At 45.8% G+C, this 27,970-nt stretch overlaps 1 protein-coding gene across 1 annotated transcript; it reads right to left on the bottom strand.

The window, feature by feature from the left end:
• LOC149525762 (uncharacterized) lies at nt 1-26,033 on the bottom strand. The gene is made up of 6 exons (XM_089777292.1): nt 25,290-26,033; nt 24,766-25,094; nt 21,251-21,408; nt 2,174-2,321; nt 1,111-1,198; nt 1-23 (listed from the first exon to the last, which is right to left on the bottom strand). The coding sequence occupies exons 1-6, from the start codon at nt 25,837-25,839 to the stop codon at nt 1-3; spliced, it is 1,296 nt and encodes a 431-aa protein (XP_089633418.1). The 5' UTR covers nt 25,840-26,033.
• Between the last annotated feature and the right edge of the window lie 1,937 nt (nt 26,034-27,970).

The raw sequence follows: 27,970 nt of genomic DNA, 5'->3' as shown, positions 1-27,970 counted from the left end.
TCAGGTGTCACTGCATAGGCATCCTGTTAAGGAAACAAAAAGAGGAAGAAGTTACTTAAAAAAAGAAAAGATATCAGTTTGACTGGCTGGTGGAGCATCAGAGTTAGCCAGAAGCTAGTGAATCTCACGTTGGTTGTGTTGTCAGTAGATGTTCCAAATTTTTATGATCTGCCTATACATGGACAAAGGTGAAGCCCTCTCAGGGTATGTCTAGGCTTGCCCCCTACTTGGAAGTAGGGAGGCAAATGAAGCATACTGAAGTTGCAAATCAAGTGCGGGATTTAAATATCCCATGCTTGATTAGCATATTTGCATCTGGTCGCCATTTTAAAACGCCGGTCGCCCAATGTAACTTGCCACATGTAGACACAGTAGTCTGATTTAAATCCTTTCCCTCATGAGGAATACCAGTTAATTCGAGGGAAGGGATTTAAATCGGACTACCACGTCTACACGCGGCAAGTTACATCGGGTGACTGGCATTTTAAAATGGCGACTGACTGCGAATATGCTAATCAAGCGTGGGATATTTAAATCCTGTGCTTGATTTTCAACTTTGGCATGCTTCGTTTGTCTCCCTACTTCCAAGTAGGGGGCAAGTGTAGATGTACCCTCTAGGAGTTAGCAATACTCTTTTAAGATGAACGTTCAGTCTCATATATCATAATTTCTCTCAGTGGAAGTAAATTTCTGAGAGAAAAAAGTGCAGGTATGATGCATCTGCTGAGGGCTTGTAAACTGCAAGAGAGCCATATCTATCACAATGGTCAAGGCACTGATTTCAATGATGAAAGCCTTGCGAGGCCCAGATGAGTCAAAATGGAGGGTAGAAAAACATTTTCAAACTGTCAAAAACAACCCATGTGTATATGGACCAACTAAACATAGTCCTCTTCTTGAGGAGGGATATTGTAGGCGCTATCAAGTTAGAGAATCCAGTAAAAAATTGTCAACCTGAGGAACTACTGAACTTTTCATATATTTGACAATTGCTCCCACTCAGTGATGGATGTAAATCTACAGAGGTCCATAGCGAGTCTCACTGGAGAGATGATATCACCCAGATTGCAGACAGGGATCACTAGTGGCTTCCATCAGTCTTTTCCCTACCTTCTTGGTCTCCTTTATCTTTTATCATCCTCTTTGGTGCACGCCTAGAACTCTGCCATAAATTCTCATACACACTTTCTTCATCCACCTGAAGGGGAGTAGGGATAGCTCAGTGGTTTGAGCATTGACCAAGGTTGTGAATTCAATCCTTGAGGGGGAGCCATTTAGGGATCTGGGGCAAATCTGTGAGGGATAGTACTTGGTCCTGCCATGAGGGTAGGGGATTGGACTTGATGGCCTCTCAAAGTCCCTGCCAGCTCTGAGGTAGGTATATCTCCATATCCCTTTCTCTTTGTTTCTAGGTTACTTTCGCCACATCTTGGAGAGATTCCTTGTCTCCCCCTGGAACCTCTCACTCATCTTCTGTTCCCCTTCAACAGAAACAATAATGTAGGGGAAATAATGTTCAGAAACTGATAGGTAGGCAGGCTGATTGACACCCCTCTATTTGCACTCCCCATTAATACTACCATTCTGTTATTTGTGGGCACGCTCCTGTTTTTTCCTTCTTCCACTACAGCTACACTACAAGCTTTTTCCAGAAGAGGAAATGCAAACGGAGTGCTCATTTTCATATGTTGCACTCTCATTTGCATTTTCTTTTCTGATCCTTTTTGCAGAAAAGGTTTGTGTGCAAAAAAGTGCTGTGTAAATGGCGCCTGTTTGAGCAAAAACCCCCTTTTGCAGAAGAGAAGAAGTGCAAGACGGGATCTTGTGCAAAAGGGGGTTTTTGCTCAAAAAGGCGCCATCTACAAAGTGCTTTTTTGTACAAAAACTTCTTCTGCAAAAAGGATCGGAAGAGAAAATGCAAATGAATGTGACATATGTAAATGAGCACTCTATCTGCATTTCCTCTTCCGGAAAAAGCTTATAGCGCAGCTGTAGCATTCATGTAGAAACTTCTGGCCTCCTCTCACCATCCTTCCTCTATTGGTAAAGGATGAAGCTGTAATTCATCTCAGAGTAAATAATTTCATTTTCTCCGGGTCTTATATACATTTTAAGCCCTTGAGGGCATAGCATTATTCACACAATGGAAGAATTAGGGCTCTTTTGCCTTTACCTTCACAGCTTTAATCAGGATCCAGATGTTAGTTGCCATGGTAACAGCATCCATCATGCAGAAGACAATAGCATAGGTGGTCAGTTTTGAATAAAAAATGCAGATACATTTTAGTGCAAGGGATGGAAGCATCAGTGCAGAATTCAGCCTGATCAGGCACAAAATTAATAAACAGGATGAAAGGTTGCCAAGGGGCGAAATGGAGAGACGAGTGAATTCAGGATGCTGAGTCTTTATTATCCTATTCTATTCTATTTAGGTTCATATTTCCACACTTATCACCACAGTCTCTGAGCACCTTCCAGCAGTGCATTAAGCCATGTAGCTAACACGTTTCATGCATGGCTTGTGTTCTTACTCATCTTGTCCCCAGGGGATAACTGTGTGTGCAGCAGTATTTGGTTTTGTTTTGTTTTTTATATATAAACGTTACTATATCTTTGTCAGAGAAAGCAGAATAAAGAAGGGCACCTTCACTTTTAGTGAAAAGTAGTTTGTGATGGTCCTTAATTCTCCTGGCATTTACTCCAGAGTCACAGACCAGTCTCCCAAGAAAGCTCTGTCTGCTGCACAGCTAGCTTATGTGAGAAAGCTTATTTATGCTAAGGCGTAGTGTTATTAACTCCAGACATGATGCAGTCTTTGACAATACCTTTGGCCCAGGCCATTGATTGTTTGTTGACAAATAGGCTTTCTTCCTGCTGGATGATTTATGATTAGCTCATAGAAAAAAAATGACGGAACAGTTTTCTGTGAGAAAATTCTGATTCAACAAAACCAATAGGTTTTGTGGAAATGTATCGGTTTTGTCTCAATTTTCCCAGGAAATTTTTGAGAGAGTTAATTTCAGCATTATTATTTCAACTATTAAAATTAATTATAGTACTTGAATAAAGTCAAAAGAGAATGTTTTAAAGGTTTTAATTTTCTGAATATTTCATTTGGACAAAAATCCAGAGATTTTGACTATATCATTCCATGTGGGGATAAAATCAGATTTAGACATCTTGAAATTTCCAGCATGATAGAAATTCCGAATTCCACCCATCTCCATTTATGATATTCCTATACTATTGTATACAGCGTTGCTCCTTACTGGCTAGATTGAAACTTTACCTGCATGCCTGTGCTGGGGAGAAAGAGTAATTGTAGTTCTACACATGACCATGTAGTTGGTTGTACCATAACCCCTCTATTGTTCACAACTAAACCTCAGCAGCACATGACTGAAGGCTACTACAGGGTGAGTAAGCTAGTGCACCTCTGGTGTATCAGTCAGTACGTGCATCGTGCTGTTGCATGGATCTGTGGACTGAGATAAGAAGTGCAGACCATGTCTTGTGTTTCAGTAGTCCTCCACCCCATTCCCAAAATACACTGAATCCTGACCTTTACCCGAACCTCCAGAGGTGCCCATCCCTCTGTTTTCACTGGTCGTAGTGAGCTGCACTGACCACACCAGATTACATCAGAACAGTTTTGCACTGCGTTGTTTTGATCAGTACTGGTGAACATGGATCCTGCTCTGAGAGCGGCTATGTGGCTTACTGACCACATCTGGGTGCTGGTCAATGTGTGGTGAGAGTATATTGTTCTTGACGACTTCGCCTAGAGCAGACCAGGACATTTCAGGGAGGAGGAAACAGAGGTGGGCATTTAAAATGGCCTTGAGCAAGACCTGGGTATAAATCAATGACTGTACTGTATTGATTTACCAGGAAGAAGTCATATGCATGTGAGTAAATCTATGTTTTAAAAACACAGTCATGAAGAAAACACTGTGCAGCTGTGCCTGTGGGTTGAAGCTGAGACTGGCTGAAGTGAGGGAAGGGAACAATTATAGAACAGTTTGGTTGTCTGAAGCAAAGAGAACAGCAATGGTCTTTTTTTTCCTTTGGAAGATTGCAGCACTTAAACTGCCTCTTCCATGCTGCACAATTTGGAGGAAATGGGGGTGGCAGAAGCATCTGGTCTTGTAGTTGGATAAATATTGTGTTGGGTCTTTTTGTAGTAGAGCGGCAAAGGGTGTTGTGGTGCTGATCTGAAACTTCAAGGAACCAGACAAAACTGTGGTGTGTCTTATTCTTTTCCTGTCCTTTTCATGATTGGTAGGCAGGCAAGCAGCAGGATTTTCTCGTGATCCAATGGTGTGTGTTGAGAATGTTGAGAATAGAGTCAATTTCCAGTTGAATTACCTCCCAGTCCTATACGTGTATTTCTGCAAATTTCTGGGGGTATGTCTACACTACCCTGCTAGTTCGAACTAGCGGGGTAATGTAGGCATACCGCACTTGCAAATGAAGCCCGGGATTTGAATTTCCCGGGCTTCATTTGCATAAGCGGGGAGCCGCCATTTTTAAAACCCCGCTGGTTCGAACCCCTTGCAGCACGGCTACACGGGGCACGAACTAGGTAGTTCGAACTAGGCTTCCTAGTTCGAACTACCGTTACTCCTCATTTCACGAGGATCCATGTAACCCGGGGACTGCCTGTATAAATCATCCAAGCAAAATATAATCATTTGCGTTTCATTTGATGAAACTTTGTTTCAGGATTTTCTTCATTTTCCAAAGTTGTCTGGATTAAATTGCTATTAATTAAGCTTTCAAAGGGTATGTCTACACTACCCCGCTAGTTCGAACTAGCGGGGTAATGTATGCATACCGCACTTGCTAATGAAGCCCGGGATTTGAATTTCCCGGGCTTCATTAGCATAAGCGGGGAGCCGCCATTTTTAAATCCCCGCTGCTTCGAACCCCGTGTAGCGCGGCTACACGGGGCTCGAACTAGGTAGTTCGGACTAGGGTCCTATTCCGAACTACCGGTACTCCTCGTGAAACGAGGTGTACCGGTAGTTCGGAATAGGCACCCTAGTCCGAACTACCTAGTTCGAGCCCCGTGTAGCCGCGCTACACGGGGTTCGAAGCAGCGGGGATTTAAAAATGGCGGCTCCCCGCTTATGCTAATGAAGCCCGGGAAATTCAAATCCCGGGCTTCATTAGCAAATGCGGTATGCATACATTACCCCGCTAGTTCGAACTAGCGGGGTAGTGTAGACATACCCATACTGACTGTGGCAATGTCATCATTCAAAAACACAGTGCTGACATAAATTGTAATAACTCCAGAGGGTTAGTAGTGATGAAAAATTAGTTCATTATTTATGGAAATATAAAAGGAATTAAGATTGTTTAATCAAGAGTTTTTAATTTCATGTTTCTAATTACAAAGCTGAAAATATTAAAATTTTGCTTAACATTGAAATAAATACAACAAAATGTGAATCATAACAATATAGGCCACAGTAATGTACTATTCCTTACCGAAGCATCTTAACCGAAAATGCAAACTGAGGGCTTTAAATTCAAAGGAATGATTTCTATTGACTTCAGTGAGTTTTGGATCAGGCCTTGAGTACCTTAGCAGGGATGGTAGTCAAAGCTTCTAGAGCCACACAGATTGTCACTAAAAGAAGCCTTTCATTCATCACTAGAAAAGAGAATGGATGATCAAAAAACTATTCTGGCCTGCCCACCTTGGTCTTTCTTCCCTTCATATATATTCCTCCCTCCCTTAGCCCCAATTATTATTAGACAGTTGGTTCAGTGGCATGCTTTCCACAGAGATGGATTATTTCTTTTCAAATCACCTCTCGTCTATTGGGTATAGAAAGTTTTTATATTGCTGTCACATTCCAGGTGCAATCCAGACCCGTGACAGGTATGTCACCAGCTGCCCTGCAACCTGGCATGCCTCGAAGTCATTTGCTGCTGTAGTTCCCAAACCAGGCCCTTCAGAAACCACCAACCAACAGACAAGTCACACCCTGAATGTCTGTGTACAGCTGACAGCAAAACTCCAGTTACTGTCGAGCTTCCACCAGTCTTGGTTGCCACTTGCAGGGTAATCCCAACATACTTCTGGTTTTGAATTCCTGGACAGTTCAGATATTAAAGGTCCACAGCCCTAAGAAGGGTACAATATCCAATAGTTTGTCACTTTAAATGGAGTTATCTAAACAATTCAGTTTGAATACAACAGTGGATTAGTTTTGATTAAAGAACAAAATAAGTTTATGTAGCTACAAAGAGAGAGATTTTAAGAGAGTACAAGCATAAGCATACAAGTCAGAAACAGTTGCAAAAGAAATAAAGATAAAATACTTTTTAGTGTCAAAACTGAACAAACTAGACTTGGTTCAAGATCAAATTCATACCACATATTCTCAGCAATACAGCTGATCAAACTTCGGGTCAGAATCCCTCACCGAGTCAAATGGCTGCTTCTTTTGTCTTCTTTGGTGAATGAGAAAGAGAGATGGATAGGGAAACATACCTTAGGATGGTTTTGCCCCTCACTCTCATATTCCAGTCATCCCTTCAAAATGCATTTTCCTGAAGTTTATCTGTAGATAAAGTTCATTCCCGCTATGAGGATGGAACCATGTGTTTTGTGGTAAAACAGTTCCATGCTGTTGTGTGCTAAAATGTAAATGAACATGTTTCTGTCCCCTTTCTTTGCCTGAAAAGGTCATTTGACAGTGGCTTGCCCAACAACTTTGATGACTGTCTGGAGGAGGGGTGGCCAACCCATTCTGGGCAAAGAGCCAAGATATCAGTGGATCCAGTACGAAGACCTGGGGCAAAGTTGTCAAGGGGGGAAAAAGAAAAGACTGCCCTTTTTATCCCTTTGAAAGGAGCCCCTGGTCATGTTTGGTTGAGAAAAAGAAAAGAAAAAGCCTCTGCCCCTTTAACCACATTTAAACATGTTTTGAGGGGGAAGAGAGGACTGTTTTTGGGGGCGCAGGGGCAGCATGGGTGGGAACTTCGCGAGCCGCACCCGGTGCGGGGGAAGAGCCACATGCAGCTCGTGAGTCTTGGGTTGGCCACAGCTGGTCTAGAGACATCAGCATGTCTTTTGTCTTTGAGGAACAGGTTTGTGCACTCCTCAGACAGGTCTGGTAACCACATTTCTATCATAATTTCACTTATATTCATAAATTAACATATAATGTTGCTACATATATTTGACCATGATATTACTGCCCAGTGAGTTGTTTTCAAGTGATACCTCGCAGGGCATATTTTGTACAAAATTTATTTCTATAATGGGTGTGAGTACAGGAATGCATTCAGTCACAATGGCATATTTACTCTATTTTCCTGTTTTCTTTCTCTTTTGCTTAGGGACAAACAAATTCAGCATTTCTCCTTTTGTTTTAACTCCCAGCTCCCCAAGTCTCAACTGTGGTATCTGAACATCCTGTCTTAGAGCAGTTTTTTAATCCACCTATTATTAGTAGTGATTTACAGATCTGCTCCAGCTTCACTCATTGCTGTCTGTGAACAATTAAGGTTAGTTACCTTACTCAGATTGATTGTACAGCTATCCTGGCTTGAAAATTTTAGGCAGATGAATGTATCTAATTAGCCAGGCCCTGGAACACTCAGGGTATGTCTAGACTACAGAATTTTGTCGACAGAAGTTTTGTTGACAGATACTGTCGACAAAACTTCTGTCGACATAGAGCGTCTAGACACATTCAGTTCTGTCGACAAAGCAAGCCGCTTTGTCGACAAAACCCTGTAGTCTAGACGCAACCCTACAGGCAATAACACCTTCTGTCGACAGAACTCTGTCGACAGAAGGCGTTATGCCTCGTAAAATGAGGTTTGCCAGCGTCGACAAAACTGCTGTGTTCTGTCGACGTTACGTTGACAGAACTCAGCGGTAGTGTAGACGCAGGTATAGTTTTGTCGACAGAAGTCCACTTTTGTCGACAAAACTCAGTAGTCTAGACACACCCTCAGAGTTAGGTGAGCATTGTGCTTAGTGCACAACACATTTTTGTATACCTTTCTGTGACACATGCAAATATTATCTATATGTCTATGTACATGCAGATACTTTTTCCTCACTTAAGTGGTGGGAATCCTTTGTGTCCCAGTTATTAAGCTAGAAGTTCCTTCTTAGCAATAGCTGGAATGTCTTCTATTTGAGGAAATCCAGCATTCCATTTCTTCCATTTCATGTCACATGAAAAATACCCCATTCACCATTCTACACTGACCCTTGACTTTGTTGTTTCATTTGATGGTACAATTACTGTCACTTTAAAAGTGTGTTCATCCTGAAGCAAAACTGCAAGAACTGTGCACTGTATCATTGTTCCCCTAGCTTTACAAATGGCATTTTGAGTCCTTTCTGGCCACATATGAACACTTAAAATCTTTATTTGATTTTTCAAATGCTATTTGGAGCCTAAGCAGTCCCCCTAGAGACCTTTTAAAACTAATACTCAGATTTTCAATTTTCCAACATGGCCATGGGGACTTAGTCCTCAGTTGTCTATTCTGTTTTTTCTAGCTGTTGGGACTGCTCAATATTGTCTATATTTGACAGGAAGTCTGTAATAAGCTTTGACATCCAAATGAGACTCAGGGGTTGCTTCCATTGCTGATCATTCACCGCTCAGTCAGAATTGCTTTTTTCTCTTACCAATTTTTACACATTACTCTGTACTGCTGCATACTTTTTCTTTGTGTCAGAGTTAGACAGCTGCGTGCAGATGTGGTCGCCTCATCTAAAAAAAGACATAATGGAATTGGAAAAGGTTCAGAAAAGGGCAACAAAAATGATTAGGGGCATGGAATGGCTGCCGTATGAACGTAGTTTAATAAGACTAGGACATTTCAGCTTGTAAAAAAGAATACGTAGCGGGGGGATATGTTAGAGTCTAGAAAATCATGACCAGTATGGAGAAAGTGAATAAAGAAGAGTTATTTACGTCTTCCCATGACACAGGAACTAGGGGTCACCAAATGAAATTAATAGGTAGCAGGTTTAAAACAAACTAAAGGAAGTATTTCTTCACACAGCGCACAGTTAATCTGTGGAACTCCTTGCCAGAGGTTGCTGTGAAGGGTTCAAAAAAAAAACATTAAAGGAGGATAGGTACATCAATAGCTATTAGCCAGGATGGGCAGGGATGGTATCCCTTGCCTCTGTTTGTCAGAAGCTGGGAATGGGTAACAAACAGGGGATGGATCACTTGATGATTCTCTGTTTTGTTCATTCTGTCTGGGACACCTGGCATTGCCCACTGTTGGAAGACAGGATACTGGACTAGATGGACATTTGGTCTGACCCAGTATGGCCGTTCTTATGTTTTCTTTGCCCTCATCATATACTTTTCATCCTTGAGCTACGACTGCACTTGCAAGTGTACACAATTATACATGCATGTACTGCTAACACTTAGATCCTATATCCATGCTGAATATCCATATATGTCATATTGAACATGGAAGTATACTGTGCTCAGACATATGCTTGTGTCACCACTGCTCCTTTTCAGTATGTGATGTTTACATAACATTTCAGGGGTGGTATGTCAGAGAGTTGTTTGCTTTCAGAGACAGTGTAGGAACCACTTACATGAGAGGTGGTAGGTGCATGCAGCCCCATCTCACCCCATGAGACAGGGCTGCATGTACACCCTCTGCTTGCACACTTATCTAGAGATCCATCTGGGGCACTGCACTCTCTGATGCCCCTAATCCAGGGGACAGTGAAATGCCACACTCTAGTACATTAACTAACAGCATAAACCCCAACCTCCTGCTGAGGTAGGCATGTATTATTATCCCATTTTACATGCAGGTTAAGAGATTTGCCCCAAGTAAGAAAGTGAGTATGAGACAGAGCAGAAAAGGAGTACTCCCAGCCTCTTCTTCTAACCACTAGATGAAACTTCCACCAGTGTAATGGACTATTGAGCAGGTCTGTATTTCTTCCTGCTTTAACCTTCAAGTGAAGTATTTGTAAGAACAAATGGATTCTTGGAGAAGAACTTAATGGATCAGTGTTCTCATTCAATCTCTCTCAATCCATCCATTCCATTCTCCCCACACCTCTCTCCTGAGATAAGCAATGAAATGTGAAACCACCTGAAATCACCAGCACATTGCATTCTGGTGCAGTATCACTGGGCTCCAACACTTGCTTGAAGAACTCTTCCGTTTCATTTCACTTGCCACCTGCTTCTGGTTTGTGGCCTTGAAAGAACAGTTTCTCAGTACTCCTTAAAGGCAGGTTGGAATAAGCCTTTCAATTGCTGGATTGCATATGCTTTTGTAATGTAATTTGGCAGGTTAATAGTGTGGTTCTGTGTAATTGCTCAATTCACATATGATGTTAGGTCTCACATTATACTTCATGTATTATTATGGGCTTTCGTTTTGTTGAAAAGTCTGTGACTGTTAAAAATGTGATAGGAAATAAAATATGAAACAATTTCACAATACTGGTAAGCATTCAATGAAAGCTGACATTTTACCTTGGATTATCCCATTCTATGAAGGGTATGTCTAGACTGCCATTGGAAGTGAGATTACAGCATGCATAGACATACCTAAGTTGGCTTTCATCTAGCTAGTGTGACTAGCCACAGCCACACCGACTTCAGCATGGGCTATTCGCCTAAGAAAGGACTCAGTGTCCAGAGTGGCCATGTATATATACCACACACTGAAATTTGTGCTATCATGTATTCACTACTGTTAGTACTTGCACTAGTTAGGTCAAAGCCAACTTAGGTCTGTCTCTGCATGCTGCAGTCACACTTCTCATGAAAGAGTAGACATTCCCCCCATCTCCATAACGCAGTCCCTATTGCTTGCTGCTTTGAAATGTCTGTAATACTTGGGTGTGACAAGATGAACCATTGTCATCTGCTACAGAAGGGGAAAATACCAATTAGTGCAATACTCCACACCTGTGGGGTAATTGATAGCTTCCTGGACAGAGGGGGCAGAGCTGGGTGATGAACTCTTAGTCACTTGGGACCTATTTAGACTGAAGAAGCTTGGGTGGTGGGGAGTGGGACTTCAAAGAAGCCTGCAGGAGGGAAGACCCAGGAGCAGGATAGGTTCTGGTGGGGAGGCCTGAGCCAGGCCTAGAAGAAGCAAAGAGAACCCTAGGGGAAGACTTCCGGGAGGGGACGCAAAGCGACAGAGGATGAACTCTGCAGGAGCAGGTTAGGCCCTGTGGATGGAGAACCAGAGGTAGGCTCAGTAAGAACACTTAATTGGAGACTGAGAGGATGAAAGTCTTATTAGTTTAAAAGGTTTACTTGGACTTTCATTTGGACCATTCTGTGAGCCAAGACCCACTGGTAGGCAAATGGCCTGCAGGAGTCCACAGAGCTGAAGTTAGGGCCAACATTCGCCTCCTGATCCAAGTTACTTCACTTGTGATGAATGCACTCCATAACACAAGGCAGTGTGCAGGAGTCGGGCAAGCAGGAGATCATTGGCCCCTCATTTCTTTGCTTATACAATTTGTATCCACACTACCATTTCTAATCTATTTACATAACAATTAGCTTTAAGGCCATTGTCAGTCTAATTCTGTTCTGATCACATCTCACTTTGAGAGCGATTATTAGTAGTACTCTCTCATGGCCATATGGTTCACAGAGAAGCTGCTTTTAAGCCAAATGCACAGAGTTTATCTGCTTTTGACTTTTATAGGTCCATTTAGCCCCTCTGTCACTGCAGGGTTACTTTAAGTACCACATTATTGTTTTATAGGCAGACAAAGTCTGTCCTTTAACCAGAGAGCATCTATTGATTCCCATTAGTAATGTATGAATATATTTCCTCTCAGTTCTTTACAGGGCTTAGAGTATGATGTAGCTGAAAACATTTGTTTAGACTATGGACTCAAAAGATAGGAAATGCCAGAACCAAGGTTGCTTGTGCAGCCTTAATTTGATCCCCTTGAGCTACTGCAGTATGATGCAGTCTTTCATTGTAGGATCACATACTATTTTTTTCACAGGACTGCTCTTGCATTAGACTTCCATGATGGACCTACTCTAGAGGGTTTCGTCTACACTACAAGTTTTTTTGGCAGAAAAAATGCTAATGAGGGACTCATTAGCATGAGTTGCGACATCAGCATATTTTCTGCCATTTCTTTTTGTGAAAGGGGTTTTTGCACAAAAAGAAGCTGTGTGGACATTTTTTTGGGTGCAAAATCCCTGTTTTGCACAAGATCCTTATGCCTTTCCAGGACAGGCATCAGGCTCTTGCGCAAAATGGGGTTTTTGTACACACACAAAAAATGTCCACACTGCTTCTTTTTGTGCAAAAATCCCTTGCGAAAAAAGAAATGGCAGAAAATATGCTAATGAGGTCACGACACATGCTAGCGAGTCCCTCATTAGCATATTTTCTGCCAAAATACCTTGTAGTGTAGATGAAGCCGAGGTGAATAATGCTGTGGAATGAAACCTCTTGTTAGGAATAGGAGCTATAAATCCCAGGCCATGACCGAATTCAGGAGATGACAGATGCAAAAATGAGAATAAGTGTAAATATTGTAGATTGAAAATCAGGATTCCAGATGGGGAAATCAAGCACAGAATCCTGGACCATGACCACTGTTCCTCAATGAAATCCAAAGGGCTCATTCCCTGACAGTCACATCATTTTTTAGCATCAATGGAATTTAACTGACTTAAATGGAGTGACCAGATCTTCTGGTCCAGCCAAACTGTTACTGACTCAGGATCAGAGGAGGCAAGAGCAAAGGCGGCTTTAAGTCAGCTGCGTGGCTCTCAGTTCTTGAAGCCTTCTGATCATAGGCCATTCCCTGGTGTAAACTACAGCAGTCTAATGGATACAGTGACATACAGTGGGTGCTCAAAACCCCCAGAGGCTGGGATATAGGGATTCCCTGACTATGTCTCTTCTCCTGGAAGTGCGACTTAACTAAGGCGGGTTGGGAGGGAGCAAGGATAGGATGCGCTGATGGTGGCTACTTAGAAAGAAGTTTCAAAGGGCCATTGAACAGGCTTTATGTTTGTTTGTTTTCCCATTGTTGGGCTAAGCCCCCAGAATGGGGATGGGGACCTGCCTCTGGTTGTGTGAACAGTCTACTCAACTTTCTTTACATTTTACAAAACTTGATCTGATATTGTCCCTTGCTGCACTGTCCCTGTCTCCCATTTTCCTTTACTGGGCATGTTTTATTTTCACACATCTCTGTGAAATACTAGCAGCAGAAATGAGAATTGATACATCTGTATGTGCAACTAGAATAATCCCTATAATACAAATGGGCAAGATTGTTTCAGAAACCCCTGAGAAACATGATGTGAAAGTTATGCATGCGGAGTACAGAGAATTTTGCATGAAAAGAGAGATCTCAGGGTTCAAGTGCTCAAAGGGTAATGCAGTCACTCAAAGTTACACTCTGTTTGATATTGAAATAGCTTTCAAGTGTGACAGGAGAGAATTAGTCAGCTCCCTTTAAAATGAAATGATCTTTGGCCACCTGCTGTTCTAGCTGTCATAAACCATCCTCAATTTCAGACTTCCGTTTAAAACCAAAGCTGCTTTTAGACTAGAAGAATGCAAAAAATAGAATATCTATATATTGAAAACTAATAACCTCTGAAGTATTCACGTCCTATAGAAAAGATGTCCAAACTGTGCCTCTTAGTAGCCATATATTTCACATGCAATAGCTAAGGTATAAGGGTTAAGTAGCCTTTCCATGTGGGCTAGTGGCTTAGGCAGGAGCTACCAGAACCAAGAAATCTTTTAGTCCCTCACATAAGTAGTATGATTTTTAAACCACTTTTACTAATAGTTGGAGTGGAGGTGGTTTGTGTTGCCTTTGCATACACTCATTTATCATAAATACAAGAAGGATTCTGTCCAAGTGGATAGTATATTAGATAGGATTCTGGAGATCTGGATTCTAGGCCTGGCTCTAGTACTTTGGCCGAGTGATGTTGAGCAACTTTAATTCTCAAGACCCTGTTTTCCCATCTGTAAAATGGGCATAATTATACTGATTACCTTATATAGTTCTTTGAGATGTACTTTTGAACAGTGCTGCATAAGAATTAGTTATTATTATATGTATGCTTGGAGGGATTAGGTTTTTACCAATAAACACTGAGTGCACTATACACACACAAATCAATGACTCCCCTCCTCTCCCAATTTCCTGCAACTGCGAAAATGGCAATTTATTAAATTGGTGAGTGGCGGGGAGGGGAGGGACAAAGGGGAGACTGCAGAGAAGCCTGGACTTGCCTGAATAAGGAAAGACCCAGGAGCAGGGTAGGTTCTGTTGGGGAAGGGTAGGTTCTGGAAGCAGTATCGGATTGCTACGTGAGGGGTCTCTGGGGAAAGATGCAGAGTAGTAGATAGGCCTAGGCCCCCATACCAGCCATTGGAGAAGTGGCCCAACTTCCACTTGGAAAAGACTCATGAAAAGTTGGCTGGAATTTAAACAGGTGCAGAGACAGGGGCTGGTACAGAGACAAGAAGACCCTGGTAAGAGCCAACTATTTGTTAAACTTTGTTACCCTGGAAGAAAGTCATCTGTGGAGTGTGTTGTTTAGTTGGAGGACTGAGTCACTGAAGACCCACGGAGTGAGCCTAGCACCATGGACTATGTCTAGACTGCAGGCTTCTTTCTGAAGAAGCTTTTCTGGCAGAGCTCTTCCGAAAAAACTTCTTCTGAAAGATAGTGTCCACACTGCAAAAGCTCATTAAAAAGCCATCTGCTTTTTCGAAAGATAGTGTCCACACTTAATTGACGCTTTCTTGCATTTCAGCTGTGATTACTATGGATGGAGTGGCCACCAGGGCACCTGTGCTTTTTCCTCTTCTTTCGAAAGAACCCCCTCTTTCCCATCCACACACACCTTTTTGTGAAAGAGCTCTTTCAGAAAAAGGCTTCTTCCTTGTAGAAAGAGGTTTACTAATATCGGAAAAATCCCTCTGTTCTTTCGATTTTTTTCAAAAGAATGTGATTGCAGTGTGGATGTAACTAGTTTTTTCAAAAAACCAGCTGTTTTTCTGAAAAAAACCTCTGTAGTGTAGACATACCCATTGGCTTTGTCTACACTGCCAGTTTTTCCGGCAGTGAGCCTGCAAATGAGGTGCAGATTAGCATATCACTGCACCTCATTTGCATAATTTATGCAAGCCATTTTTTGCACAAAGGGTTTCTGCAGAAAAAAAAGTAGTGTGGATGGGCATTTTTTGTGCAAAACCCCTGTTTTGCGCAAGATCCTTATGCCTCTCCAAAACCCTGTTGTGAAATAAACAAGAAAATGAACACAGCATTATCAGAGGAAAATATTTATGAAATGTAATTACCAGAACTGTTGTCTAACAGCAAGGATCCTGTGTTGCATTTAAACCCAAATGTTTGAGTTCAACATCAGCACATTGCTGGTAACTTGACATTATAGTTCTGAGGTAATGTTTATCATCCATTGTGTTCAATAAGTTCTGGTGAGTTTCTCAGTTTTGAGTTTTCTCATTTCAGCTGTCCTTCTAATCTATTATTCGTGTTATAAGGACTTGAAGATGCATGGCTAACCCTGATTTTACCCTGATTTTCTATAGTTTTTAGTGAACAGCAGTCCAATGGTCTTAATTTAATCATAGTTGTTAAAGAAGAAATGCCAGAACTTTTGCTTAACAACCTTTTTTCCCTAATTATTTAGACTGCACCTAAATATTCCTTACTTTGTAGGTAATGTCGTCACTATATCATTTGGAGTCATGAGCAGAAATAACATGTACCCTTTGTCATAAATGGCCGAAGACAAATAACAATTTGTAGTATTGCTCAATCAGAGAGTTGTGTACTTTTCAAAGGCACCTTATTTCAAGGTCATTCATTTTAGTCCTAAAGTTATCTACACTTCACACACGTGTGTTTTTCTGACTTTTAGTGCTGAAAATGATTTACCTCAGAAATAATTATGTTACCAAGATGATACAATGATCTCTTTACTCTTAGGTTTCGTCTATACTATGAACTTTTTGCGGACGAGGCAATGCAAATGAAGTGCTCATTAGCAACTTTGCACACTTCATTTGCATAGTCTCTTCCGATCCTTTTTGCGCAAAAATCAAGCAAACCTCCCCCCAAAAACCCTTTTGCACAAGATTCTTATGCCTCTAAAATATCCTTATGCCTCTTCTGCAAAAAGTTCATAGTGTAGACAAAACCTTATACTATGGCTACAGTATCAGTTTTTCCACAAGAGGCAATGCAAATGAAGTGCGGATTAGTATTTTCTCGTGCTTCATTTGCACACTTTCTTTCATTCGGTTTTTGCACTAGGGGTTTTTGTACAAAAACCCCAGTGCAAAAACGGAATGAAAGAGAGTATGCAAATGAAGCATGAGAAAAGGCAGAAACACTCATAGTGTAGACAAAGCTTTAGGCTACGTCTACACTGCAGGCTTCTTGCCCAAGAACTGTTTTGCACAAAAGTTTTTGCGCAAGAGTGCGTCCACACTGCCATGTGCTTTTGCACAAGAGATGTGCTTTTGCACAAGAACATCCATGGCAGTGTGGATGGTCTCTTGCGCAAGAAAGCTCTGATAGCCATTTTAGCCATAGGGATTTCTTGCGCAAGAAACCCCTGTTGCCCGTCCACACTACCTTCTTGTGTAAAAGGGCTTATTCCTTGTGGGGAGAGGAATAACTCTTGTGCAAGAAGCCCTCTGCTCTCACGCTTTACTGTAAATTTACTTGCACAAGAACATGCATGCAGTGTAGATACTCTGCAAGTTTTTGCGCAAGAACAGATGTTCTTGCGCAAGAAGCCTTCAGTGTAGACGTATCCTATGGGGTTACCTTCAGCACAGAATGAGCACAGGCATGCCTTTGGCATATTATCCATGCCAGACTCATTTGGCTGCATCCGCAGTGGTGCTGTATTAGGATGGGTGCCGGGCTGAACTTCTGACCGGACATCCTGTGATTCCTAATGCTTCACTGATCTGTGGTTTCAGTCACAGTCTACTGTGGGAACACTTGTTCTTCCTTCCTTTGTGGATGCGACCTTAGCCCAACAACTCAGTAAATTAAACTGCCAGTGTAAGGCAGGATCCCACTCAGGATAAGGAGCTGTTCCAGCTGGTATTAATGCAAATCACTGCTCAATGTCTGACTAGCTGTTTGCACATGCAAATGTCCAATTTGTGCAGGGAATCCCAGAAACTTACAGGGCAAATTAAGCACATATTGTGCCTATGTGTTTTTGAAAACCAAACACTGTATAGCTTGCTTAAATCAATATAGGTGAGTTATTGGAAATGCTCACCGTAGTGATCAGGAGTTTTTGGTTCCCAGTCAGTGCTCTGTCTACTAGATCATGTTGCATCACTTGTCAATTATTTTCTGAGACTCATACTATACAGCAAACAGAAAATCTTAGCAAATGTATTTAGCCCTATGAATAGGGGCCCACCAAATCCATGGTCCATTTTGGTCAATTTCATGGCTATAGGATTTTAAAAATTGTAAATTTCACGATGTCAGCTATTTAAATCTGAAATTTCACAGTGTTGTAATTGTTTGGCTCCTGCCCCCCAAAAAAAGAGTTGTAGAGGGGGTCATGGTACTGCTACCCTTACTTCCATGCTGCTGCTAGTGGGGGCACTGCCATCAGAGCTGGGCAGCTGAACTGTGGCAGCTGCAGGCTGGGAGCCCAGCTCCAAAGGCAGAGTCACTACCAGCAGCAGAGTGGAAGTAAGAAAGGCATAGGGTGATATCGCCACCCTTATATCTGCACAAGCTGCCTGAAAAGTTGTGCCCTTGGTCAGCAGACAGCACTCTCAGGCTACGTCTACACTGCAGTCTTCTTGCGCAAGAAGCTTTTTGTGGAAGAGAACGTCCGCAAAAACTTGTGCAAGAGCATGTCCACACTGCAAAAGTGCATCAGAAAAGTAATGCACTTTTGTGCAAGAGAGACTGCATGGACACTCTCTCACAAGAAAGCTCTGATTGCCATTAACAGAATGGTCACCAGGGCACTTGTGCTTCTTTTGATAGGCTGTTTTTGCACAAAAAAACCCTGCTGCCCATCCGCACACATCTTTCTGCATAATAACTCTTGCGCAAAAAGGAGTTATTCCTTGTAGAGAGAGGAATACCCATACCATAGAAAGCCCTCTGTTCTGTCAATTCACTGTAAATTTTCTCGCGCAAAAACGTGCTTGAGGTATGGACGCTCTGCGAGCTTTTGCGCCAAAACTCTGCAGTGTAGACATAGCCTCAGGGTAAGTCTACACTACAGAGTTTTGTCAGAAAAGCGGCCATTTTTCTGACAAAACTTGAGGAACGTCCACATTGCAATTGCGTTCTTCAAATCAAAAGAACAGAGTTCTTTTGCAAAAAGGCGTGTGTGGATGGGGAAGAGGGAGTTTCTTTCAGAAGAAGAGGAAAGAGGAAAAAGCACAGGTGCCCTGGTGGCCACTCTGTCCATAGTAATTACAGCTTACATGCGAGAGAGCATCCATTCAGTCTGGACGCTCTCTTTCAAAAAAGCAGATTGCTTTTTCGATGCACTTTTGCAGTGTGGACACTCTCTTTTGGAAGAAGTTTTTCGGAAGATCTTTTCCAAAAAAAGCTTCTTCCAAAAGAAGCCTGTGGTCTAGACATAGCCTCAGGCTACCCAGCTCTGAAGGAAGTGCAGAACAAAGGGTGGCAATACCATGACCATCCCTACAACTCACTTTTAGGTAAGAACCCTCAATTTGAGAAATTCTGGTGTCCCTTGTGAAATCTGTATAGTATGGGGCAAAAGTACACAAAAGACCAGATTTCACTGGGCAAGACCAGATTTCATGGTCTGTGACATTTCTTTTTATGGCTGTGAATTTGATGGAGCCCTGCCAATGATTATACTGGTTTCAGTGACACTGTATAGACTGAGAGGAAATCAGTTTTAAAAAGCCTTTGCTTCAGGCTATGTTTGGCTTAGCTTGAAATGTGCCTGTTTAAAATGAAGGATTTTAGTTTCAAACTCGATATTTTATTTCTGCTGGCAGTGTTTTGGATTCAGTGAGAATGGTTTCCTCAAATATGTGTCCTTTTTACACTGAAAATTTTAAGTGGCATTTGTTCTTACACTCAATTTTTTCCCCTTTTGCAACTGCTCCTTAGGATGTGTGACTCAGATCTATTTATAGACCATGTGTAGGTTGAAAACAGATTTAAGAATCTACAGAACTACATGCTGGCTATCTACACTGGCGCTCTGCTTTCTGTTCCACGTGGTGGGGGAGTGTAGAAATGTGAGATGGTGGCGTGGAAGAGTTAAAATCCCTTATCTCTGTGGGTACATCTACTCTGCAGGGCAAAACTCGAATTAAGTTATGCCACTTCAGCTATGTCAATTGCGTAACTTAAGATGAAATAGCTTAATTCAGCTTTAGGTGCTGTCAACAGAGCCGGAAGTTGAAGCAAGAACACTCTTCCTTCAACTTCCCTTACTCCTCGTACAATGAGGGTTACAGGAGTTGGAGTAAGAAGTCCTCCAGCTCAACACTATTTTGAAATAATGGCTTGTAGTGTAGATGCGCTCTTTGTTATTTCGGAATAACTGGCGTTATTTCAAAATAATGCAGCTGAGTAGACGTACCCTGAGTTAGTACTGGTCCATTTTGTGCTTCCACTGGCTTCCTCAGCATATAAATACTGGCAACTCTTCATATTTCTTACCTCTCAACCTACCAATGCCCAAATGTCAGACACAATGTGTAAAACAACTCTAAAATGAGGGACAACATATTTTCATACAAGATCTAGGAGTTCATCAGGATTCCTTCTTTCCTTTAGGATAGGTCATCACCACAGAATCAGTCTCAGGCTCTTGTGTATGGCCTCCAACCCTGCTGATGTTCAGTCAGCCTTCAGGGTGCTTTAAGCCTATTCTAGAAGTCACAGCTATAGATTTGAGCATGTTTCTCTTCAGCCTGGGCTGGCAATCCACCTGTTTTGCACTGAGGATAGGCTAATCAAGCCCAGGTGCTAATGGACCTTCAAAGCTTTCCCATAATTCCACAGGGCTTTATTTTCTAGCTCTCGAACCCCTCTTTTTTTTCTACACCATAAATCCTCTACCCTGGCTTGACATTTAAACCCCACATTTGCCTGCTACATTTCTGCCGTGCTTCTGCTGCATTTGAACAGACATGCTGTCTGAGGAATCCTTCTCCCCCAGTGTGCTGCCAGCTGGTCTGAAGATAACGCCTGTCTTCTGTGGAAGTTCATATGTGAGATCAGGAAGACTTATAATTCGGGAGAAAGTACCTGAAACCAACACTTCTACCAGGAAGTCTCCAAATAGCTGGCGGAAGAGGAGATTCAGCGGATTTGATCTCAGGGGTGGGGAGAAAATCAACGCTTTGAAAACTGCATACAGGACTGCCAAAGATCATAACACCATATTTGGTAAATCATTGACAATGTGTTCTGGATATTTTTACATTCCATAGAAGTCAATGGAGTTACTCCAAATGGGCATAGGTTTAAATAGCTTGTGCCCCAGTCCTGTACATTGCCCCACCCAAGCAGTCACTAGGGTTTGTGTCTACACTACACGCTTATTTTGAAATAATCTATTCAGAACCCCTCCCCCCAAAAATGGCTTATTTTGAAATAGCGCATTCACATTGATTGGCGCTTGAATCTCATTTAAAGCCCCCCCGGAAGCACTCTGGGCAGGGCATCAGAACAGCAGGGCATCATTTCCTGTAGCTGCTGCCTGAGGTTAGCTGAGGCTCATGCTCAAAGGGACCATCCTGTCCAGAGAAGAGCAATAAGAATGATTAGAGGTCTAGAGAACATGAGCTATGAGGGAAGACTGCAAGAACTGGGGCAATGATAGCGGTTTTCAAGTATCTAAAAGGGTGTCACAAGGAGGAGGAGGAGGGAGAAAAATTGTTCTCCTTGGCCTCTGATGATAGGATAAGAAGCAATGGGCCCAAACTGCAATATGGGAGGTTAAGGTTGGACATTAGGAAAAACTGTCGGGGTGGTTAAACACTGGAATAAAATGCCCAGAGAGATTTTGGAATCCTTGTCCCTGGAGATATTTAAGAGCAGGTTGAATAGACATCTATCAGGAATGGTCTAGACGGTGCTTTGTCCTGCCATGAGGGCAGGGGACTGGACTCAATGACCTCTCAAGGCCCCTTCCAGTTAAAGTGATTCTATGATTCTTAAAGTCATGGAACTCACCTGATGGGCCTTCCCTGACCCCTTGGACACATCCTGGGAGGTGGGGATGGCTCCAGGGACAGGCTGAACTCCTGGTTGGTGGGCATGGTGTCGGTGCCGGCCTCTTCATCTTCCTCCTCTTGCACCTCCTCCTCTCCATAGCCACGCCCCCGGGAAGGCTGATGACAGGAGTCTCCAGCCCAGAGTTCACCACAAGTGGAGGGAAGGAACTGACCCCCCTTCCCAGGATGTTGGGGAGCTGGTCAAAATACTGGAAAGTCTGGGGTGCCACCCCAGAATGGGAGCAGTGCTCCCGGGCCTTAGTGTAGGCCTGCCTCAGCTCCTTCACCTTCATCTACACCTGCGTCTGGGTACAGCTGTGGCCCTTCTGGCCCAAGCTGTTGGCCCTCCAGCTATAGATGTCTGCATTCCTGCACCTGGTGCAGAGATCCTGGAGGTCTGTCTCCTCTCCCCAGACCTCAATGAGATCCAGGATCTCCACACCAGACCAGGGTGGTGCCCACCTCTTTTGCCCCCAGGCAGGGGCTTCAGAGCAGGCTGCTGTCTCCCTTGCAGCCGTGGAGGGCCCAGTAGGTGCACCAGAGGGCGGGGAAGAAAGAGCAGGCTGCTGCTGTGTGCCACAGGGCTAGCAGGGCTTTCCTAGTGCCACAAGCCCTTTCCCCTGAGGCTGCATCTTTAAAGGCTGCAGGAGAAGGGGAACTATAGAGTTTTGATGAGTGTGGACAGAGTGGCTACTAGGGCACCTGTGAAAATCCCTGGAGGCCACTTATTCCAAAATAACCACAGCAGCGCTGTCTCTACACACCCTATTTCAAAATAACTACTTCGAAATAGGTGTCATTCCTCATGAATTCAGAATAAGAAGCCCATTATTTCAAAATTATTTCAAAATAACAGGCTTGCTGTGTAGATGCTCACTTTGTTATTTTGAAAGAGTGCCACTGAAGTCAACGGAAGCTCTGCAAATCAGGGCTGTACCCCAGACAGGTGGGTCTGCAGCCAGGAGGCTGCCAGAATAACTGATGAAGGAATCAGACCAGGGAGTTTAACGATGTACCTCTGAGTTTTCCTGGATATTGTCTCTTGAATAAACTGCTGAGCTGGTAGGAGAGGATAAGAAAGTGCAATGATAAAATCAATGATTTTGTTGTTTTTCTAAAGGGTTGGGAATTTCCACACCACCATTAGATAGGGTACGTCTACACTACAGCGCTAGTTCGAACTAACTTAGTTCGAATTAGTTAATTCGAACTAAGCTAGTTCGAACTAGCGCATCTAGAACTAAAAACTAGTTCGAACTAGCGTTTTGCTAGTTCGAACTAGCGCGTCCACACTGATTGGACGCAGGGGGGCATTTAAGGGCAGCTGAAACCGGTTCTGGCAGGGCATCAGGTCAGCAGTTGCTTTGTGTGGCTGCTGTCTGAGGCTATCTGAGGCTCGTGCTTAAAGGGACCCCCCCTGGACAGCCGGTTCTCAGCTTTTCCTGCTTGCTTGCCAACCTCGCCGAGGGACAGCAAAGCGTCGGTCTCTGTGCCCGTCTGTGTCGGTGCTTCCCTTCGGGGGGGCCGCCGCAGGTGGCAACATGGAGCCACGGCTCGCCCTGCACCTTCTGGTGCACGTTCTGGACTTGCTGCTGCAAGCCTGCCAGCAATGGCTCGAGGCTGCCTGGCACCACCTGGGGAACGTCAGCCCCCTGCCTCTCCGCCTGGCCGCCCTAGGGGCCGTGGAGGAGCCGCGGCGGCGCCCCGGCACCGGCGTGCCCCGCCGCATCTGGCGTCTGGACACCAGCAGCGACTGGTGGGACCGCATCGTCCTGGAGCGCTGGGACGACCGACAGTGGACCCAGAACTTTAGGATGAGGAGGGACACCTTCCTGGAGCTCTGCGAGTGGCTCGCCCCTGCCCTGCAAAGAAGGGACACTCGCATGAGGCCCGCCATCCCCCTCCAGAAGCGGGTGGCCATCGCCCTCTGGAAGCTCTCCACGCCGGACAGCTACCGATCCGTCGGGAACCAGTTCGGCGTGGGGAGATCCACTGTCGGAGCAGTGCTCATGCAGGTACGGCGCTCGTCGGCCACCGAGCCGGGGGGGAGGGGGGCTGCGAGGAGGGGATGGGCCGCCCCAGGGACAAAGGGGGGGGGGGAGGAGGCGAAAGCGCCCCGCACCGGAGGGGTCGGGCTGTCCCGGCCGTACTACACGCCGCCAGGGGGGTTGCTTCCGGGAGTGGGGCGCGGGGCACTGCCAGGGCACGCACGCTCCCAGCCACCCGGGCGCCCCACTGATTGACGCTTTGCTGTGTCTCTCTCCGCAGGTGGTCAAGGCCATCAACCGGGTGCTGCTCCGCAGGGTGGTCCGCCTCGCCAACCCGGATGCCGTCATCCGGGGATTCGGCGCCCTCGGCTTCCCCAACTGCGGGGGGGCCATCGACGGGACGCACATCCCCATCCGTGCCCCGGAACACCAGGCGTCCCGGTACGTGAACCGCAAGGGGTACTTCTCCGTCATCCTGCAGGCCGTATGTGACCACCGGGGACAGTTGACGGACATAAATGTGGGCTGGTCCGGCAAAGCACACGACGCCCGGGTGTACCGGAACTCCTCCGTGTGCCAGCGGCTGCAGGACGGGACCTTCTTCCCCGACCGCCACATCAGGGTCGGGGACGTGGACATGCCCGTCTGCCTGGTGGGGGATGCCGCCTACCCACTGCAGCCCTGGCTCATGAAGCCCTACACGGGACACCTCAATCCCTCCCGCCAGGCCTTCAATAACAGGCTGAGCAGGGCCCGCATCGTGGTGGAGGGGGCCTTCGGGCGACTGAAAGCCCGCTTTCGATGCCTCCTCACCCGTCTGGACCTGGCCGAGCACAACATCCCTCCCGTGGTGGCGGCATGTTGTGTGCTCCACAATTTGTGTGAGCGGAAGGGGGAGGCTTTCTTGCCAGCCTGGATGGCTGAGGCTGACCGCATGGCTGGACACTACGGTCAGCCCCGCACCGCCGCCGTCCGGGAAGCCCAGCGGGGGGCCATCCGGATCCGGGAAGCCCTGCGGGAGAGCTTCCAGGTGGAGGAGGAGGAGGACTGACCTCTCCCTGCATGCCCCACCGGGGCCTTCTTCCACCCTACCCCCCTTCCCCTTTCCCCTCCCTACCTACTGTCAAATAAAGACACCTGTTTTTCCAACAAAAACGTCTGTTTATTTCACAGAACTGGGGTGGGGGAGGGAGGAATGAAGGTGGGAGAAGGGAGGGGGAAACCTGGGACGAGGGAGCTGGAAGGGGAGGGGAGGGAAGGGAGGAAGGGAAAGGAAAGCTCAGGGGTGGGAGTCTGGGTGCCTCTCCCGTCTCGCCACACTGCGGGTCCGGGGGCGTCGGTGGGGAATGGTTGTGGAGGGGGGGGCAGAGAGGACAGGGGGTGTGGAGGAAGCAGGAGCGGAAGCAGGAGGAGCAGGAGGAGCAGGGGGAGCAAGAGGGGGAGCAAGAGGGGGAGCAGGGGGAGCAAGAGGGGGAGCAGGGGGAGCAAGAGGGGGAGCAGGGGGAGCAAGAGGGGGAGCAAGAGGGGGAGCAGGGGGAGCAAGAGGGGGAGCAGGGGGAGGAGGAAATGGAAAGCGGTCTAGCAGGCTCTGGAGGTGGCCTCGCAGGGCACGGCCCTGCTCCTCCAGGGCCTCCAGACTCCTCTGGCGCAGCCTGAGGTCCTCCTGGACCCAGTGGTCCTGGAGACGGAGCTGTCGGTCCAGGAACCGGAGATGCCGCCTCTGGTAGTCCTCCTGGTTCCTGGCTGTCCTGCTTGCCCGGGCGCGGGCGGCTGCTGCAGGCGGGGTGGTGCGCCCTGCAGTCCCCGGTGCTGCAGCTGTGGTGCAAGAAGACCAGCGGTCAATTACCCCAGGGGCCCAGGTGTGTGAAACCCAGCTCCCCTCTGCAAGGCCAGGGCCCCTGCAGGATCCCCAGCTGCTGCTCCGTAGTGGGCAAGGCCCAGGCGCACGGTCCCGGGGCTCCCTCTCGCCCCAGCCCCCCGTACACATAAGGGGAACACGAGGGTACTCACAGGTGGATGCCTCCCCGGCCTCTGATGATGCAGGCGAGCGGCTCTGTGGGGTGCCTCGGGGGTCCCGGGTCCTGGGAAGGCTGGCAGCAGGCTCCTGGCTCTCAGAGCCCTCTTCCTCCTCCTCGGTGTCCAGGAGCGGTCCCTCTGCCCCGGGGTCAATCACGTCCCGGGGGGCAGGGACGGCATGAGGCCCCAGGATGCGGTCCAGGGCATGGAAGTGGGGGCAGGCCTCCGGGTCAGCCCCTGGCAGGCAGGCCCGGGAGTAGGACTGCCGCAAGTCTTTAATCTTGCAGCGCACCTGCTCCCGGCTGCGCTGGTGGCCCCTGGCGGCCAGGCTGGCAGCCATGCGTCCATAGACGGCCGCGTTCCGGTGGCTAGTGCGGAGATCGTGGACATTTGAGGCTTCCCCCCAAACCTCGATGAGGTCCACGATCTCCGCACTTGACCAGGCGGGCGCCCGCCTTTTGCGCCCCCGGGCAGGCTCCCGGGAGCCGCCAGGCTGGTCGTGGGGAGCAGTGGAGGGCTGGGAGCCCTCGGATGGCTGGCTCATAGTGTGGCAGGTGCAGGCTGTGCAGGCACGGGTGCTTGCAGCCTTGCAACTGGCAGAAAGTGAGTAGCCAGCCCGTGGCCCTTTAAGGGCTCCGGGGCCGGGAGGGGGGCAATAGAGTTTCCCTGGTGTTGGCCAGAGTGGCCACCAGGGAAACCTGGGAAGCCTTAGCCTCCCACTAGTTCGAACTAAAGGGCTACACAGCCCTTAGTTCGAACTAGCTAGTTCGAACTAGGCGTTAGTCTTCGTAAAATGAGGTTTACCTAGTTCGAACTAAGCGCTCCGTTAGTTCGAATTAAGTTCGAACTAACGGAGCGCTAGTGTAGCGCATAGGAAAGTTAGTTCGAACTAACGTCCGTTAGTTCGAACTAACTTTCTAGTGTAGACATACCCATATAGTGGCCGACAGTCTAATAATTTTATCTTCAGAGCCACCCGCTGAAATTGAAACACTTACTCTAAAATGTCTTGTTCCTTTCTTTTGTATTGTCTGATTTTGATATCTCCCTCTTCCCATACAGAAAATGTTCCGTGCTAAATACCTTTATCTTCACATCTCTCCCATAGCTTTTGACAACAATATTAGCTTTTAAACTTACTGCCGCATGTCCGTCCTTAGCATACAGTCAGCTCAATGCAATGCAATGATTTCTTTTCAGTCGATTGGATGTGATATGAACATTCATCCATCTATAAAGCACAAAAGGCTTGTCTTATTGCTTTCTGTGCTGCACAAAGTTATAGAGTTCAGGCTTAGACATAGGGACTGTCTTGCTGCCATCAGACCAGTGAGTCACTAGGGCTGTGTCCAGACTCAGGGTTTTTTTCGGGAAAAGTAGCCTTTTCCCGAAAAAACTTCCCCTGCGTCCAGACTCAAGCCGCATTCTTTCAAAATTATTTCGAAAGAACGCGGCTTTTCTTTCGATGGCGGTAAACCTCGTTTCACGAGGAAGAACGCCTTCTTTCGAAAGTTCCTCTTTCGAAAGAAGGCGTTCTTCAATGTAAATAGGGCTTCCTTGAAAGAGAGCATACAGACTCGCTGGGTGCTCTCTTTCGAAAAAGCGGATTGCTCTTTCGAAAGATCCGCCTGCAGTCTAGACGCGATCTTTCGAAAGAGGCTCTTTCGAAAGATGCTTTTGAAAGAGCCTCTTTCGAAAGAAGCCTGCAGTCTAGACATAGCCTAGTTGAAGAGCTTCAGGGGGTAGCCGAGTTAGTCTGTTACAGAAAAAAACAGCAAGCAAATGGTCTGGTAGCACTTTATAGACCAACAAAACATGTAGATGGTATCATGAGCATCTGAAGAAGTGGGCTGTGCCCACGAAAGCTCATGATACCATCTACATGTTTTGTTAATCTATAAAGTGCTACCAGACAATTTGCTTGCTGTTTTTTTCACTAGTTGAAGATTGTGATAGAGATGCAAAACAAGGAGTGTTTCCCATCAGAGCCCTCCCCATTGTACTTCCCTGTCCTCTTGCCAGGTAAAGGGATAGACCATGACCCTGGAAGTGAATCTATTTGGGATTAGGAGTCACAGGATAGGAAGAAGCTGCAGAGAAACCTTAGGAACTGTGGACAGTCATGTGCAAAACAGGCTTTGACTGCCAGACACCACAGCTGGGTGTAGGTCTGTGTAGGAACAACAGCAGAGAACAAAGAGGCCCAAGGAGAAGCAGAAGCACTGTTGCTCGCCTTGAACTGTACCTATGGGAGCCTTTGTACTTAGGTTATTTGTAACCTTTCCAATTTCCTGCCAAAACTAGCAAAAACCTCCCCCAGCCATGTATGTAAGTGGCTAGTGGGACTCAGAAGGATTAGCACCTACAAAGCCTACCTGCTGAAGCATCTATAATGCTTGACTTTGAAAAGGGGCACACCAGGCACACTACTGGCAGCCTAGCACCTTAGGGTACAGAATATTCTCACTTATTACATTGCCCCATCTCTCATGGTGGATGTTTCAGGGGACAGTGCCAGAAGTATACCCGGGTTCAAAAAAATTAGATAAGCTCATGAAAGATAGATCCGTCAATGGCCAGTAGCCAGGACGGACAGGGACACAACCTGACTGCCAAAAGATGGGAAATGGACTACAAGGGACAGATCACTCAATAATTGCCCTGTTCTATTCATT

The sequence above is a fragment of the Pelodiscus sinensis genome, chromosome 1 (genome assembly GCF_052426305.1).
Source record: "Pelodiscus sinensis isolate ZL-2025 chromosome 1, ASM5242630v1, whole genome shotgun sequence".
Taxonomy (NCBI): domain Eukaryota; kingdom Metazoa; phylum Chordata; order Testudines; family Trionychidae; genus Pelodiscus; species Pelodiscus sinensis.
Note: the sequence above shows the minus strand (reverse complement) of the source record. Positions and strands in the feature narration are given on the sequence as shown.